This window comes from Ochotona princeps, chromosome 25 (genome assembly GCF_030435755.1).
Source record: "Ochotona princeps isolate mOchPri1 chromosome 25, mOchPri1.hap1, whole genome shotgun sequence".
Taxonomy (NCBI): domain Eukaryota; kingdom Metazoa; phylum Chordata; class Mammalia; order Lagomorpha; family Ochotonidae; genus Ochotona; species Ochotona princeps.
Window position 1 is genome coordinate 8,237,070 of NC_080856.1, and position 17,782 is coordinate 8,254,851.

At 44.0% G+C, this 17,782-nt stretch overlaps 1 protein-coding gene across 3 annotated transcripts in view; it reads left to right on the forward strand.

Annotated features, from left to right (window-relative positions):
* The window catches only part of TSPAN12 (tetraspanin 12), a 41,279-nt gene extending 31,008 nt beyond the window's left edge, over positions 1-10,271 (forward strand). For 2 of the 3 annotated variants that reach the window (XM_058654945.1, XM_058654943.1), the window contains 3 exons: positions 2,717-2,824; positions 5,258-5,401; positions 9,828-10,260. In XM_058654945.1, the coding sequence (XP_058510928.1) occupies positions 2,717-2,824; positions 5,258-5,401; positions 9,828-10,133 (558 nt within the window). In that variant the 3' untranslated portion in view covers positions 10,134-10,260. Of the gene's footprint in view, positions 1-2,716; positions 2,825-5,257; positions 5,402-9,827 lie in introns of all 3 variants that reach the window. The other variant, XM_004592482.3, reaches the window with a different exon arrangement.
* The last annotated feature ends 7,511 nt before the right edge of the window (positions 10,272-17,782 follow it).

Below are 17,782 nucleotides of genomic sequence, written 5' to 3' on the forward strand. Positions count from 1 at the left end.
CTGCTCCACTTCCCATCCAGCTCTCTGCTTATGACCTGGGAAAGCAGCAGAGGATGGCCCAAAGCCTTGGGATCCTGCTCCTGCGTGGGAGACCCAGAAAGAAGCCCCTGGCTCTTGGCTTTGGATCGGCTCAGCCCTGGCCATTGTGGCCATTTAGGGTGTGAGCTAGTGGGTAAAAGACCTCCCTTCCTCCCTCTCTGTGTCTCTCTGTCTAAATCTGATCTGTCTTTCCAATAAAATAAATTTTAAAAATCTTTTAAAAATGTGTTTGAAATGTCACTGTATTTACCACAGCCTAGGAATATTCTCGCAGTTTAAGACTTGACTACTTAGAAAGAGATCCTTCGCATTTTTCTTATATCTCAAGCAACTGAAACCGCTGGAGCAACTTTCATAGTCGTGATTGGATGAGTGAGGGTGAGACTCTCTCCATCTTAACATTTTACCGTTGCTGGCTTTCAGCTGGCATTTCACTCTTGTTCAGGTTGGGTCTCACTCCTTATTTAATGTTTGCCCATTTCTTGGGTGCACACTTCTGAACTTCTGACCAGTGAGGCTGAGTGATGTTGCATGTCTGCGGTGGCTGCCTGTATTCATGGAGGCAGGCTGGATTTTTCCACCACTGTCCCTGAAGAGTCACTCCATCTCAGTAGTACTGCCTTGGTGTTTTTCAACATGTTCTCTTTGATCCATCTCCAGCAGGACATGTCCAGGGAGATTCAGCAGAGTGTGCACAATGGAGAGACAGGCAGGGCAGGAAAGGGCAGGTACTGGGCAATTGTGTCAGTTGCAGGTTCCCCATAAGTCTTAAGCATTTTCAGAGTCAAGGTTGCCTAAGATGGGATGATCATTTGTTTCAGAAAGCAGGGGGGCGTTTGGCAGTTGTGTAGTAAAATGAAGTCATCACCAGTACCAATGCAGCCTTCAAGATTCTGTGCAGATCGGCTACTCTACTGCGGGGCTGTTTTGAATACTAAGTGGAAACCACATAGGAGTAGGCTCTGGTCATGCCCTGATTTACATGCAAATGATGCTGTGCTTCTGTCGTATTCCCAGTGTCTGAGGACTTTCAGAAAGACAGGACACTTGAGACACTGCACAGAGCAGGTTCTCGCTGATTTCAGAGGAAGCTACGTGCCTTCTCCCCAAGTCTCCACACAACTAGGAATTTATTGTCCTTGCGAATCAGGGTTTTGTATTGCCCCTAGAAACTTTGTATATTTATAGGAGAAAAAAGCTTTTAGTTCCAGGGACTTGGTTTCTGTGTTTGATGGGTAAGGAGACTGAATTTCTTTTTTCTGTTGCATTTATCTCCTTGCCATGGAAGCTATAAAGTCAGTGAGTCTTATAATTATCTCTTGATGTCTTTCTTCCCCTTTTGACTGTATTCTTTTTGGCAAAGGTTTTTAGAAATGAGTTTATTGTTTGTGGATTTTAAAATGGATTGCATAATCTATGTTGGCCAGTAATATTTAATAAATTTCCTGAGTTATAACAAATTCAGCCTGAATTAAAGTGTTTGAGAGGGAATGTTTTGATTCTACTATAACTCTAAGAACCGTGAGGAGACGGGAACCATGCCGTTGTTTGTGTCCTGTGGATGGACTGTCTGCCCGCAGCTTCAGGTCTTGGGGTGCTCCGTGGGTGCGCAGCGCCACTCCAGTCCAGGGCACACAGCATCGGTGCACGTGTGTAACTCTCACTCATTTCCTCACCAATACAGCAAGGACTGTTTAAATCCGAAATGTGGTTAGGTTTTTCTTTTTTTATGTTTGTCACATTTTTTATTGCTTCTGCACTCATAACAGTGTGAATGAAAAGTGCCATTAAAGTTTATTATCTGCCAAACTTTGCTGAGCGCTGCCTTGACATAGAATGGGCTTTGTGCTCAGAGCCGTTCTTGCAAGGAACCAATCAACGTGTGTGTTAGGCTCTGGCCAGATTCCAGCACTTGGTGCCAGGCTCACAGGTCTCCTGTGTTTGCTGGCCACATTCAGTTTCAGACTGATTGTGGTTGCCATGAAAACACCCTCTGTATTTATTTTGGAAGGTCGCATTTAAACAACCAATTGTTACGTTGACTAAGTAGGAGTGCTGCCATGGGCTGCTGTTTTCCTAGATGGTTACCTCCTGTTCATTAGTCCTTCCGTGGAAGAAATCTCTCAGTAGCATTGTTTCCCATGATACATAGCTTAAGAATTTGTTTTACTTCCATTTACTTTATATAGGGAACAGTAATAATTCAGAGTGAGTGTCTTGAACTTTGCTTAGTTCTTTGGCCTGGTTAAAGCCATAGGAACACGCAGTGTCCCCAGTCAGTCTACCACGTGAACTGTGTGCTAGGTGTGTGGGTGTTTCCCTTGCCAATGCATAGAAAACTAACAAGTGCTCAGAAAAAAATGAAGGGATTATTATTTTAATTATTTCCCACAGTCGAGAAGTTTTAAATATGAAACTTTGATTCATATTACTGTTTTAAAATGTATCCCTCTGCTTTTACCCATCTTAAGCCTGTCTCTGGTTTCTTCATCTTTAGGTCATTTATTGGATGTCAGGCCTGGTAACCGGTGTTTAATGTAGGCCCTGAACAAGTTTAAGTTTAAAGCAGTGTTTACCAGTTATACTGCAGTGTCTGTGGCTGACTGTGCGTATTGACATAGAGCAGGTTGTGCCTGTGTGTGTTTTCGTGTAGTGATATTTTGCTTTTTATCTCCAGGTTCCAGTGCAGTGGTCAGACATGGTTACCCTGAAAGCCAGGATGACGAGTTACGGCTTGCCTCGATACCGCTGGCTCACTCATGCGTGGAATTTTTTTCAGAGAGAGGTGAGTGCCGCAGTTTCCAGGGTACAGTGTGGAACACTTGATACACTGTGAACACACACGTTCAGAGCTTTGGTTTTTGGTCTTTTTTGTGTGTGTGTGCTGGAAAAATGAGCCTGTGATTCATTTACTGCTGCTGTAAACTGTGTCTGTGGAGAAACAGGTTAAGTAGCCCGTGCCCGTGCCTGCCCCGCAGAGAGCAGTTCCCCCTCATGTTGCAGGGGGTGGGCCTTATGCCTCAGTGGCTTAAGTTGCCCCTGGCACTGGGGGCGTGCTCTGTACCTGTGATTCCAGCTCCTCTGCTTCCAGTCCAGCTTCCTGTCTAGGCATCCTGGGTGCCAGCAGGAGCCTGGCGAGCTGTTTGATCGTTCAAGGGCTTTGCTTATTCATAGATGATTTCATTTGGTCGATGTGACACAGGGCTAAGTAGGAGTGGTGCTAGCTCACCATACGGTATTAACTTAAGCAGCCAAATGACAATGAGACACCACCACCATCATGTGTTGACGTAATAGCAGGTTTACCAGGGAGTTTTCAGGAAAAGTTTCAGCGCAAATTCAACATCTTCCATTAAAGAAGAAAATTATATAAAAAGACAAAGATGATTAAGCTATTTAGAGGAACTTTGACACTGAATGTGATGTGCCTAGGTGGTTTAGAAAAGTCCCCTGTGTGCAAGGACCACCTCATTTCCTGACACGGCCGGATGAACGGGTTTGCTCCACGGCGGGTCAGATGGAATATTCCAAGAACTGTCGTTAGCACAGAGAGGAGGTGTGTCCCTTGGAAATGAGAGGAGTGGGTTTTCTGTAAGTGTCAGGGTTTAAAAAGAATGACTTGGAAATGCAGTAAGATGTTTTGTTTAGCTTTTTACTGGGATTTTTAAAGCTACTCAGTGAAACATAAAAAACCTTGCAAATCATATTAGAGTTAATTACTGATCGTCTTAGTAAACTAATGCCTTTGTTTTGTGATATTTATGGTACACACATAGTTTTAAAAACAAGTTTACAAAAGAAAAGACTGAAATGTGAAATAAAAAGTGTTTCAGAATTTTAGTTTCGAACCTTTCAGCAACATATCATTAATAATACCCTTAAGATAACTTTATTTTTTTTTTTTTAAAAATCTATGTTTAGGCATGTGTAGAAAATGCAAAGTTAATTTTAGTATTTTCTTCTAGTTTCCTTTTGCCCCAGAAATTCAAGACTTCCTCAATGTTGATTTAAGTTCAATGTTGAAATCATGGGTTGTTGTGTTTTAAGATGCGGGACTGATCTCGGGCATGCACTGGTCTGTGGGCATAGCCAATAGCCTGTGGCTAAGTTGCTGTCCTTGACTGCTCTGTTCCTTAACATTGAAAGGAGGACTGCTAGTCTTCATAGTTAATTGCTTTTAAGATTTATTTATTTTTATTGCAAAGTCAGATATGCAGAGAGGAGGAGAGACAGAGAGGAAGATCTTCCGTCTGATGGTTCACTCCCCAAGTGGCCGTAATGGTTGGAGGTGAGCTGACCCAAAGCCAGGAACCAGGAGTTTCTTTGGGATCTCCCTTATGGGTGCAGGATCCCAAGTCTTTGGGACATCCTGTACTGCTTTCCCAGGCCACAAACAGGGAGCTGGATTAGCACCAGTGCCCTTATGGGATCCTAGCACATTCAAGGTGAGGACTTTAGCTGCTAGGCTACCACACTGGGCCCTAATTGTTTTGGATCTAATCTACATTTGTCCTGAAGCAGTGCTTCTAAAGCTATCAGAGGAAGCTGTAGCAGATTTTAGGAGAAAGGAGAGCAATGGTAGAGTTTTCTTAAATGTGGTTTCCGAAGTGTAATGTGATCTTTCCAAAGTGTTACTTTTCACACGCTGAACACATCATTCCTGCTGATACCGTGGTGACAAAATCCAGTGGATCAAGAACCGCTCTCAGCTGGGGTAAAGTTAGTTCGCCGACTCTGTGTGCGCCTGCAAGTTTTTGCAAAGTCTGGTCACTAATGAATCCTACTCAAGTAACCTTTTTGACGTGGGCTTTGGCCAGTAAGTTGTTCCAAAGAGATTGATTATGGAAACTCATAATTCAATTTGTTGAGCAAACAGCAACTAGGTACCCTGTAAATCTGATTAGTGAATTAGTCTTTGTGGTTAGAGATGAAATGTTAGAGAGGATTTCTGCTAGCTGGTTGGTTGGTGTGTCTGTGAGTCTCTTACTGCAAGGTCCCTACGTGAGCCTGTCACACCAGACCTGATTTTAGGTGCTGTGAACATGGCGGTTCAGACTGGTTGCGTTAGGGGGCAGTTCCCCACGGGGCGCCTTTAGTGCATCCTCTGCTCAGCGCGGACTCCGATCTCCGTCACTATGTGGTGGCAGAGGGGAGCTGAGCTCTGGAGAACACACAGGGAGGAGAGCTCCATGGTGTCTGAGTGTCGCTTCCCTTGCAGTTCAAGTGCTGTGGGGTGGTGTACTTCACGGACTGGCTGGAGATGACGGACATGGACTGGCCGCCGGACTCCTGCTGCGTGAAGGAGTTCCCGGGGTGCTCCAGACAAGCCCACCAGCAAGACCTCAGCGACCTCTATCAGGAGGTAAGACCCTCCCTGGTGATCTTCCAGGGAGCAAGGATCACCTAGAGTAACTTGGAAGAATTACCTACAGACTGATGGCTTTTTTTTTTTTTTTTTCTGTCCTTAAAAAGTCTCAGGGTTTGTACTTAATCTGTTTGGAGAAACACAGTAAAGGTTTTTTTTTAAAAAAAAAAAGTCAGTTTCAGAATCTGCATGCCAGTCACATTTTAACAAGGGTGAGTGGCAAAGGCCAGATTTTTCTCATTTTAAATTTGAACTGTTCTGCTTACACCTAAGTTCTGTTGCTATCTCCTGGGAGATCCTTGGGAAACAAACATGTAAATTATGTGGTTAAACCTGCATAGCTAAAAGGCTCAGAATGTGGAATTCTGGGTAAAATGTATATTTTCGGGCCTTCACCACTTAGCCGAAGTTTGAAGAAATCCTTCAGTTGCCTTAGAAAATGCTTGGGATTGCTCTCCTGTGCCCCCTGCTGGCTAACATTAAGTGATGTCAGGGTTTGATGATTGTTTTATAAAATCATTGGCGTTAAAATCACTTGTCATATGCCCAGAAAACTTACATGTTTTTCTGTTTTTTTTTATTTTGCTTTCTGATAGAACTTATCAGAACCACAATTTAGTGCTTTTAGTAGAAATAACCCTGTTTATTAAACTTTTGTGGTGATTTTCACATTTTGATAGCAGTGGAATCTTTTCCAAATTAGTTTAGAACTACACTGTCCAATATCATGATTACACTTGGCTAATTAATTAATTCAATTAACACATCACTTCCTCAGTTGAATAGCCACATTTGAAGTGTTCAGCAGATGCTGGCGACACTGAAGGCTTCTGTACTGGGCAGTGCAGGTATAGCACGGTTCCCTGACTGTAGAAAGTGATGTTTGTCCAGTTTTCGTTTCTAATGGAGGGCTACAAAGGTCGGGGACAGCACTGTGGTGCAGTGGGTTAACCTGTCACTTGCAGCGCCATCTGAGAGTGTGTAGCCAGGCTGCTTTGCTTCCCACCCAGCTTCCTGCTAATGTGCCCGAGAAGAAGTGGAAGGTGGCCCACGTGCGCGCACTCCTGCCGGCTACGTGGAAGAGTTAGATGACGCTTTTAGCTCCTGGCTTCCACGTGGCCCAACCCCTCTCCCTGTAGTCACTAGGGAGTGACCAAGTGGCTGGAGAGTGTCTTCTCCATCTCTTCCTCTCTTTTGTGGCACTCTGCCTTTCCAAAAAAGTTATAAGATTTATTCTTTAAAAATAAATCTGCATAAGATGCAAGTTAAGATGCTCAGGCTGGAGAAGGGAGGGGCAGGATTGTCCGTGTCCCTGCGAGTGCCCGGTCTGTACAAAGCACCTGCCTAGCCCATGTAGGATGCAGTTGTTAGAATCAAATGCTCAAGTGAAACACAGCAAGGTTTACAAAGCGTGCATTGTTGTATGTGATCACCTTAGGAAGTTCTTCATTTGTCTCCAGAAATACTGTCATTCAAAATATTCTTTATACTGAGTCCAAAAGTTAGTTTGCAGATCTGTACAGCAGTTTCAAGCTGCATGTTAGTTAACTTGAATGTTGCAGTTAAAGAATTAGAAGAATGCTATATCACCTACAAAAATCATCCATTGTGTCCATGTCTCAGATATAGGTAATGTTTTACTTTGTAAAAACATTTATCTCAGGGGCCAGCTTAATGGCTCAACTGGTTAATCCTCCACCTTGCAACACCAGCATCTCACAGGGCTCCGGTTTGTGACCTGGGTGCTCCGCTTCCCATCCAGCTCCCTGCTAATGGCCTGAGAAAGCAATAGAAGATGGTCTAAGCCCTTGTGACCCTGCACTGATGTGGGAGACTTAAAGAAACTCCTGGCTCCTGGCTTCAGCTCAGTTCAGCTCCAGCCTTTGTAGCCATCTGGGGAGCCAACCTACAGATGGCAGATGTTTCTCTCTGTGTCTATATTCTTGGTTAGGTTGTTGCAGTTTTCACTAATAATATAGACTGAAGCTGGGAGCTTGGAACTCCATCTTGGCAATTTCCATATGGGGACAAGGGCCCAAGCACCCTGTGCCATGTTGTGCTGTTGGCCCAGGTGCTGGGTCAGAGCAGCTGGACCTGGGCCTGGCACCCAGATGCTGACATCACAGACAGGGCCACAACCCACTGTGCCACAATCATGATCCTGTTTCATAAATTTTAAAATGGAAAGGAGGCACACCATTGTATTTCTGCAAATTGATTACCCAAATGACTTTACAACTTTTTTCTTGTTTTCACCCAGAAACTGGGATGGCCAGCTGGCAGTCAGGTGTGAGATGTTCTTTGGACACAGGTTTCCTGCTGATATGAGGTTCATGGCGTCAGAATCACCTGCCTTTGACAGATGTTAATGTTTGCAGTGATTTCATGCGTCGTTTCAGGCATAGTTGGTTTACAAAAATTGATCATTTAGTAGCAGCTTTATGGCACAAGGACAAGTAAATGCGTGATGTAAAAGAAGACTTCAATTCTGTTCTGTTCTAGAGAACACGTGGCTTAGCATTGTGCCTTGCCTAGAAATTTTTCTATAGGAAGAGAGGTTTAGAAAGGGAACTGAGTGAGTGTCAGCCAGAGATATGTGGGATGTTTACTCTGAAGTTGAGAGCGCTAAGGGAAGATATTTCAGATGTCTTCCGATACTTTAAAGTTTGTATTTCAGAAGAGGAGCTAGACCTACTCCGAGGGCCAAAAGTGACAGGAGGAAAATCTTGAATCAATGGAAGGAAGACCTTGCCCAGCAGAATCTTTCCTATTATGAGGCCAGTTATCTTGTGCAATGTGGGCTGTCTCATCACTACAAATATTAAAGTCAAGGTCAGATAACCATGTCATTGGTGATGCAGAGTTGGTTTTTAAATTAAGAAAGAATCTGGACTAGATGAATTCCAAGGTCCCTTTTATCTCTCCTGTGCTGTAGGCACACAGATAAGAGCCGAGGTTCTTCCTGCAATCTTTCTTTAGTAGTCTGAAGTCAAGGAAATAAATCATTCTCAACCATCTGGTGGCCTGCCTGGTCCCTGACCCAGTAATATTTTATGACATATTCTGGAACCTGTGAAAATGATAGAGGAGAAATCTGGCAACAATTCAACATTTTAGAAATATTCCCAGAAGAGGTACAGTTAAGTGTGGTGCATAGCTCCCCAGATATCCAAAATAAGCTGCGTGTATGTATCAGAGTACAGGCTTAAAAGTCACAGATGAGGCTGGCGTGGTGGCACGCAGGCTAACCCTGTAGCCGCAGACGCTAGCATCTCACACGGGTGCCGGATCTGTCCTGGCTGCAGCACTCCTGAGCCAGCGCTCTGCTGTGGTCCGTGAAAGCAGTGGACCATGTCCGAGTCCTTGGGGCTCTGCACTCACGTGGGAGACTGGGCAAAAGCTCCCAGCACCCAGCTTTAGATCAGCTCAACTCGACATTGTGGCATTTGGGGAGTGATCCAACAGATGGAAGACCTGTTTCTCTGTCTTTCCTTTTCTCTGTATAAAAGTCTTTCAAATAAAAGCAAATAAATCTTTTATTTAAAAAAGTCACAGGTATAAATCTCTCTGCCTCTCACTTCGCTTCCGTGCAGTTTTCATCTAAATGGTAATTACCTATTGGGTTCCACTGCTCTTCTGAATCCTGGGGATACCGTGGTGAATGTAGCAGACAGAAACCTCCCGCTTCTTGTGTTCTGTATTCTGGTTAGGAATACAGATACTGAACAAACATCTGCATAGCTAGCCAGCCACTGAAACAGATTTCAGATGGTGAGAAGCATTTTGAAGACTCTTGACAGGAGCCGGGCCTTGTTGTTAAGGAAGCTACTCTGAAAGGTCAGGAGCATGCGTCTTAGGAGGTCATAGTGGAGCTGAGACCAGCTGTGACATAAAGGCAGCTATGCAAAGACTTGGGAACACACAGTTTTGCTGTCAGGAATGGCAAGTGCCAAGGCTTAGCCTCAGGTGACCTAGACCAAGGCTTACCAGTTGCCTAAGCTTACCGTTTTTGAAGTTTTCCAGGAAAGCAGAGTCACTGAAATGTTGAATGTTGGCTTGGCATATGGCTTGGCCACTTAAGAGCTGTCACCTAAAAGTATTATCATGTGTCATTACTACAAAAATGTTTCCCACCTTTACCCTAGATGTTGGGTGTAATGCCAGCAGGGCACAATTTCAGACCGCAGAGAAACAGAAGCACTGCGCTCATCAGAACTCACCAGTGATTCATCATAAATAATGTGCGTTTCTCTGTCCTTCACCTGCTCATGGTTTTCCACACCTACTCTGGCTCCTTGACTTCAATTTTCTCATTCGAATGGTTTGATTCCATCAGCAAACACTGTTCATTTCTTTCTGCTTACTGTTTGTGATCCTCTGTGGCATCTCTGAAATCATGCCAATCATGTTATTTCTCTGACAGGGCTGTGGGAAGAAGATGTATTCCTTCTTGAGAGGAACCAAACAACTGCAGGTGCTCAGGTTTCTGGGAATCTCCATTGGAGTGACGCAAATCCTGGCCATGATTCTCACCATTACTCTGCTCTGGGCTCTGTATTACGACAGAAGAGAGCCTGGCACAGACCAGATGATGTCGCTGAAGAATGAGCCTTCCCAGCACCTGTCCTGCCACTCAGTGCAGCTGTTGAAACCAAGCCTGTCCAGAATCTTCGAGCATACGTCCATGGCAAACAGCTTTAATACACACTTTGAGATGGAAGAATTATAAAGACCAGCCGGGGAGGAAACCACAGATGTGCTTTGTCGGACATGAGAGTTTTTTATGTACACACGTGGGATGCTCCCGAAATGTGTAGAAGTAAAGATGTTGTCGTAAAAGAATGCCTAGGCAGATAATGTTCCATGCCAGAGGTCATCACCGAGCCAGCGGTCCATGCCCTTCGACGCTGAGGTCGGCTCTGACACTCTGACAGCGTTGGTGTAAGCGTGTATCAGGCTGCTACCGAACACACCTGCGTTCGGAGGCCACGTGATTTGATGAGCTTCTCTGCCTCTGTGAGAGCAGACGCGTGCTGGGGTTGGAGCTGCAGTCAAGCTGGATTCACTTCCCCCAGCTGCTGTGTAAAGCGCCAATTCACTGCTAATGTAGTGCATGCGGCAGTAAGAATGACTTTACTACTTGGCAGTATATTCCTTTGAGGGTGAATAGGTTATAGATTAAAAAAAAAAACTTTCAAAATTGCTGACTACCTGAACGTGACTGTGGCTGGTCACTAACGCATTCTTACCACTCAGATGAGCAAGCTAACATTGTCTTCAACTGATCAGGGATCTGTGTGTATATAAGTCTGTGTTGTCTGCACAATCCAGTAGCTTTCAGTTCTTTATCATGTTGAGAATAACAGCTGTGAAATAGCATCAACGTGTCCTGTATAACACTGTTGTTTTTAGGTTTTCTTGTTAACAGAGCTTTAAAATTGTCTTGGGTTTATATGACATGCATAATTATTTAAATACATAACCACTAATTTTAAAAATTACCAGTGTGCTAAATAGAAATCATTATAATTCAGAATATAGTATGGTCTCTGGGACATATTAAAAAATGTACAATAAGTGGGATGATTTAGCAAAGACTTGGATGTTATTTTATTTATCTCTGAGACTAAAGCTCTTTTCTTTTTCTAACACTAAACACCTTTTAAAAAGAGCTTATCTTCATCTTTTCCACACAAGAAGACACAGCCTCCAGGTCTTTATGATTTCACAGAGAATAATGGTGTTCTACAGCAAAAATACCTGTGAAAATCATAAAAACAAATGACATTTTGCCTAGAGATGATCGTTGCTTTATTTCACTGATTAATATACTGTGCTGAATTATACAGATAATTAAAATTTTTTACAAGAGTAAAATATATTTATTTGAATGGGAAAAGTGCATTTTACTGTATTTTTGGTGTTATGTTTATTTCTCAGAGTATGGGAAAAAGAATTTAAGGAAGTATCAATAAATATTTTCTAGAGAGTAATAATTTGTCTGTGTCTATTTTTCACATTCTATAAACATGTTTACCACTTAAGAGGATTAGCAAGGAAAGGAGAGTGTAAGTGGGGGAGGATAGGAAAAGGTAACATTTATTTCCAAACTCTGGTTTTAAGCAGCAAGAGTATGTGTTTGAATTGAGAGGAGACACACGAAGTCTTTTAATTTGTTTTTAACCTAAAGGATAATCTAGTTTAATATAATATAAAATATACTTATTACATTCATTTACTTTCTCAAAGCTTTCATCGCCAAGTTTTAATAGCTATTATTAATTTTAAAAAGAAAATCATTCGGAGGAGTATAGTTCACTGCTGAAATTAGCTGCTAGTCTTGGAATCGTCTTTGTATTTAAATGAAAACTGAATCAGTTAGTTGCTGAATCTGAACTTGAACTATCCCTTGCTACAATTCCCTTAACACTTCAGTGTTCCACAATTTCACCTAAAATACCCAAGTAACTGAGACAGCTATAAGTTTAACTTGAGTAGTTGTTTAGGTAATGGTCTGATTTGACTGGTTTGTCACAGAAAGTGCAAGTATCTATTCTATTGGGCACAGTAAAAGAAAAAAAAAAGTCCTCAAATTATAAAATAAAGGTTGATTTTTACAGTTTTAGACTTTAGCTATTTTGATATATTACCGGATTTACTGCCCTCTAGAAAAGTCAACATAAATTTAGACAATCATCTTCTATAGGATAGGCTTGCTTGATGGGAGCAGGCAACAGTGATAGCAATGTCCACAACGGCCTCACGTTCCCGTGCACCTGCAGTCAAAGCTGCAAGGGACTTGAAGAAGTGTGTTTAAAACTGTCAAGCTGAGGGAGTTCACTGTTTGGGTACACTGCAAACAAAATCATTAACTGCTTCTTTGGGACTTTTTAAAAGCTTTCTTTAGCTAAAAAAAAAAAATTACCATTTTAAAGATTATTCTTGGACTGGTTAGCCGTCAGTTCAGACTGCCCTGGGGACTCTGAGATGGCAATATGAGAGAATGTCCCCAAGCACTGTAAAATCTGGATTAGAAACACTAATTCTAAACACAGAGAAGAAATACAGGAGCAGATAGTGGGTAGAGCCAGGCTTAGGAAGAAGAGACGGGAAGCATGGCATTGAGGCAGCATCGCAGGGAGATGGCCGGCAAGCAGGGTCGGGGCTCCCTGAGTTTTCCGTGAGTCACAGCTCTGGGGCTCAAGCATGTGCCTTATTTGGTCCACTCCGTCTAGGCGGAATGCGCACAGCCTGTGCAAACAAGCGGCACCATAGAGGAAGTGCCATTTCGCTTTGGGGACTTCGTTCTGTAGGGACATCAGAGAGTAGCCATGTGCTTGTAGAGTGGGAAGATGTGCTTATTTCAGAAGCTTAACTGGATTTGCTGGAAAGCACAGTGTGGGGAGCAGCCGACCCCACATGGATGAGGGGCTTCAAGATGGCGGCTGGCCGAGTGCCAGGAGGCGGGACTTGTCCCGCCAGTGGACGGGCAGGAAGTCACAAGGATAGGCTAATTCTCCCTTGCTGCAATTGCTGGCCTATCAGATAGGGCCCCGTGGACCACGGGCAGAAGTGATTGGTGGAAGAACTTTGTATAAGATGCTCGCTTTCGGCAATAAGGCCCTTTTTTGGTTCGCCCTCTGTTTTTGGTTTTGTTTCCTTTTGGTTTGCGACATTCTAGTGGCCCTTACGGGGGGGATACAGAAACGGGAAGAATTGGGAAGAAGGGTGGTGGAAAACGGGAGGAAGGGTGGTGAAGAAGCGGGTAGGAAAGCTTAGACGGGGACAGGAGCAGCGGAGAAAAGGTTTTAAAACGCAGCCGCTTTTGCCAGTTTTTCCCGGACCTCCAAGAATATTCCTCGTCATTTTAGTGTCGCTGCAGGGCGGCGACAGCACAGACAGGGAGTCAGGCACAGAGAAACCCAGTTCCCCAGGTGAGCTGTCCTTTACTGTGGTCTAGGCAAATCTGGCTTTGTCCAGCACTATAGCCTGGCCCAAGACAGAGTGCTGCTGCGTGCCCAGAGAAAGAAAGATCTTTTCCAGGTGGGGGGTTTGTGGTGTGGTAGCTTAAGCTGCTGGTTAGGATGCCCACAACCAAGAGTGGCTGGAATTGAGTCCCACATTCCAATTCCAGTCCAGTTTCCTGCTAATGTACATCCTGGCAGGGCAGCAGGAGATGGCCTAGGGCTGTGTTGCTGCCACCCGTGTGGGAGACCTGAGTTCCCGAGTCAGAACCCCATCCAAGCCCATCACTGCTGTTGATAGCATTCAAGGAGGGCGTCAGCAGGTGGAAGATCTCCTCTATCTCTCTCCCACCTTGTCATTTTTCTTTTCAAATAAGTCAACAATTAAAACTTAAAAACAAATAATCTTCACTCAGAGAACAAAAACAAAACAAAACAAGAGGATGCTTATAGCACATTATAACAGTGGGTGTCTGCAAAAATGGGCAGCACGTTGACCTTGGAGAAGGCACGAAAAAGAAGTAGCAGAACTGAACTTTTTAGATTTTGTACTTGGTGAGTTGGCAGTGGTTTTAACCTCAATGAGACTGGAGGGGAATGAGCGTGTGGGAGGTTGATTAATCTGGTTTGGACATACTGGTCGGACGTGCCTGCAGGCAACTGTAAGTCCCAGGCTGGAGCTCCGGAGAATTCATGTCGAGCCTGAAAATTATTACGCATTGCTTTCCGTTCTCAGCAAGTCTGACAGAAAATGGGCGGAGAACCAGATCAGATCGGAGTAGACTCGGAGCAGAGTGCTTCTCGTTGAACTCCCATTCCCAGGGATGCGTCAAGAGAGGTAAGGAGATGAGAAATGAATAGGCCACGGCGCCTCCTGCAGCTGAAGGTGATGTCTATGACATGTACCAGGGCTGTGTGCTGCGGCGCTGCTGCCCCAGGCCCCTGCTTCCGGTGGTGGTGAGTCAGGAGCGTGGCTTCACCTTGTCCAAGACCTTGCTTGCTTCCTCACCCTGGAAGCACGTGGGTGTGCCGATCGATAGCCTCTGAAGGCTTCCTGCTGACGTATTCGACCTCACTTCCAGTACTTTCATGCGGAGCCTTTCTTTTTTTTTAAAGATTTATTCATTTTATTACAGCCAGATATACACAGAGGAGGAAAGACAGAGAGGAAGATCTTCCGTCCGATGATTCACTCCCCAAGTGAGCCGCAACGGGCCGGTGCACGCCGATCCGAAGCCGGGAACCAGGAACCTCTTCCCTGGTCTCCCACGCGGGTGCAGGGTCCCAGTGCATTGGGCCATCCTCAACTGCTTTCCCAGGCCACAAGCAGGGAGCTGGATGGGAAGTGGAGCTGCCGGGATTAGAACCGGTGCCCATATGGGATCCCTGGGCTTTCAAGGCGAGGACTTTAGCCACTAGGCCACGCTGCCGGGCCCCATGCGGAGCCTTTCTGTTCTCCACAGTTTGTGAGCTTCATCAGCCCTCGTTCATAGAAGTGCAACAGGGATTCTCGGGGCCTGAGTCATGTGTTTTCCGCTTGCTGCCCTCCAGGGGTGACAGGGCTGCTTCCTCACCTTGAGCCCAGGCCCAGCTGGTCCCTTGCAGAGACAAGCCTCATTCCCCTGCACAGGAGCCAGCATCTCCAGGTCGGATTGGTCCCCAAGTCCTGTTACCTCCCTAATTTCATTCCTCCCTCTTGTTTCCCAGAGCAAATCCATATTATCTGAAGCTTTGATCAAAGGCATACTAAATTGTTCCTTTCTCTCTTTTCCTTCTCTTGCTGTGTCTTGTGTACAGGCACAGAGCCACCGTAACTTCTCACATCAAATTTATTGAGGTGTAACAAGTAATATATATTTGTACATAATATATACCCTATTCTATGTATAGCACTGATTAGTTTTGGCACATAAACCCAAGTAGTCACAACCACAGTTGAAATGCAGAACATTTCAGAACAAAACAGAACAATTCCTCTTTTCGGTTTGCTGTAAATCCAGTCCAATCCATTCCTAACCTCTGGCAGGGCAGCTCTGCCATAGATGCTCAAATTAATTCTTGCAGAACGAAATTCTTGTCACATCCTTGCTTCAACACCCTCAGGGTTCCCTTTGTTACATATTGCAGGATGGTCCAATTTCTGTTGCACGTGGGGAGAATGAAGGTCATTGTATTAACAAGCATCAGTCCAGGTCAGGGGCATTAACACTGGACACCCTAGGCCTTGCTGAGTTGCCAGCTACAAGGGAGCAACTCCTCAATGCGTGTGTTTGGCTGCTACGTTGAACATCATGAAATACAGTGGCTGCAAGAAAAGAGAAATCCAATTGTATCTCATAAACACGCATGTGTGAGTAGGCCAAAGTATCACAGCCTGTCGATGTTGGGACTCCAATCTCCTCTCCTACTCTTCCGCTGTACTGAGGTGGTTCCCCTGCCTCCACGGTCCAAATAGTCTAATTTACGTCTCCATTTCAGGCAACAGGGTAGACAATGGGGAACATGAAAGAGAAAGGGTGTGGCCATTCTGTTTGAGAACACAGCCAGCGGTACGTGCCGCTTGCCGTATCTCACAGCTGTAAAGAAATATCATGATAGTGGGGTTCAGGCCTTCCCTGCCCCCACCAATTAAACCAGGATGTTCTATGCCCATGGGAAGGCAGGCAATGAGTGCTGGTGTCGACTAACAAACAAATCATTGCCACTCTCCTCAGTACCTCCAGAATAAAATCTTTCTCTTGAACCTACGCTTCTAGATCTGCACATTTTACCAGCCAGACAGGTCAGTTTTAATCCACTCATTTTTCCCCCAGCTACCAATATATCCTTTGTCTCCTTTCTGGTGTTCGCACTTTAAGCTTCCCTGGGAGTATCATATGCATAGATCTCGTTCGTGCACATCCCAGCACAGCAGTCGCTTCTCACCTGGAGCTTCGCTGACTTCTTCGGCCCACAGCCACGCTCCTCTTAGCTTAGCATGCATCTCTGGCTGTGCTACCTAGTTTAGCTTTTGGATTTTCTATTTCGTGGAATTATTTCCATTTATTTTGTTTTTATATTTTTCGTGGGTTGTATGTCTGCTTCCCTTTGAGAATAAATATTATAATTTTTTTGCACTCAGCATTTAGCAGGGACCTACTCAGTATTTCTTATCTATTGATTGCATATCTATTTACTATAGATCTAAATTAATACATGCATGAATTATGAGGTAAATGAATCAAGATGATTCCAACAAGGAAAAGCTACTACGAAGGAGGCCATCTGTTCTTCCTGACTAGGACAAAGGATGCTGGGTTATCATGGGCTAAGCACTCATTTACTATAAATGGATGTAGATTGGATCTGCAGAATGCATTTAGAGCTCAGCCAAGTCTTATAAGTGTCTAAGTGAACTATCAAATTATCCTTGTGGTCTAATAATATAATAGTGTCTGAGATTTATAAAATATTCTCATCCCTAACCCCCGAATCTTTTAACTTTGAATACACATTTGTCTGACCGGTGCTGTGCAGAGTAGAAGCAAAGAGCACACCTCTGAGCGTAGGAGATCGGAGCAGATCACAGCAACAACTGAAATTTCCATGTGGTTGTAGGAAGGAACTTAAAAGTTTAAAAGAACTGTTTCAAAGAAATCTCCTTGTAAAAGAAATCTGGCATCCAAAGCAAGTCTGCAAGTGTATCAGTGTTTGAATGACACTCTCCGTGGTCCCAGTGGGGTCTAGTTTATAACAAAGATAAATTACCAACCCAAAAATAATCTCCTAAAGCATGCCCCAAATTAATCAGCAAGCAGTTCCTGGGCTTTGAACCAGGGATGTCTGTTCAAAGTGTATGGTCTTCACTGTTTTTTATTATTATTATTGTTATTATTTATTATTTTTAATTCATTAACTACATTGTATTATGTGACACAATTTCATAGGTCTTCACTGTTTAATAAGACCTCTTCAATGACAAACTAGAATCTTCTAAGTTTATACATATTTAACTTAATTTATTCTAAAAATGTGGGAGATTTACTTCTGAGCTTTAATTCTGTAGGATTAAAAAATTCTTGTATCTGTGTTGTTCTATCGACATTTATTCATGATCACTTCTTGTAAGTAGAACTTTTCTTCTCACAGAAACTTCAAGCTCTAAGAAATCAAGTCAGAATGGTACAGTGGCTCCGTGCCATTCACTGGAGTGCTGTTTAGTTGCAACATTCTGGGATGATCATCATTTTCTCTTGAATTGATCTAGACATTGAGTTGAGTTCTTTCACTAACTCTCGGCTCATCCATTTTGACACTGCATTATCTTCTGCAGTTGACCTTGGGAGTCACACCACATCCTTCCTGCTGCACCCTCGTCTGTCCACGTTCAACAGAAGGAGCAATAGACTGCTAGAAAAGTATCTGCAACAAGAGA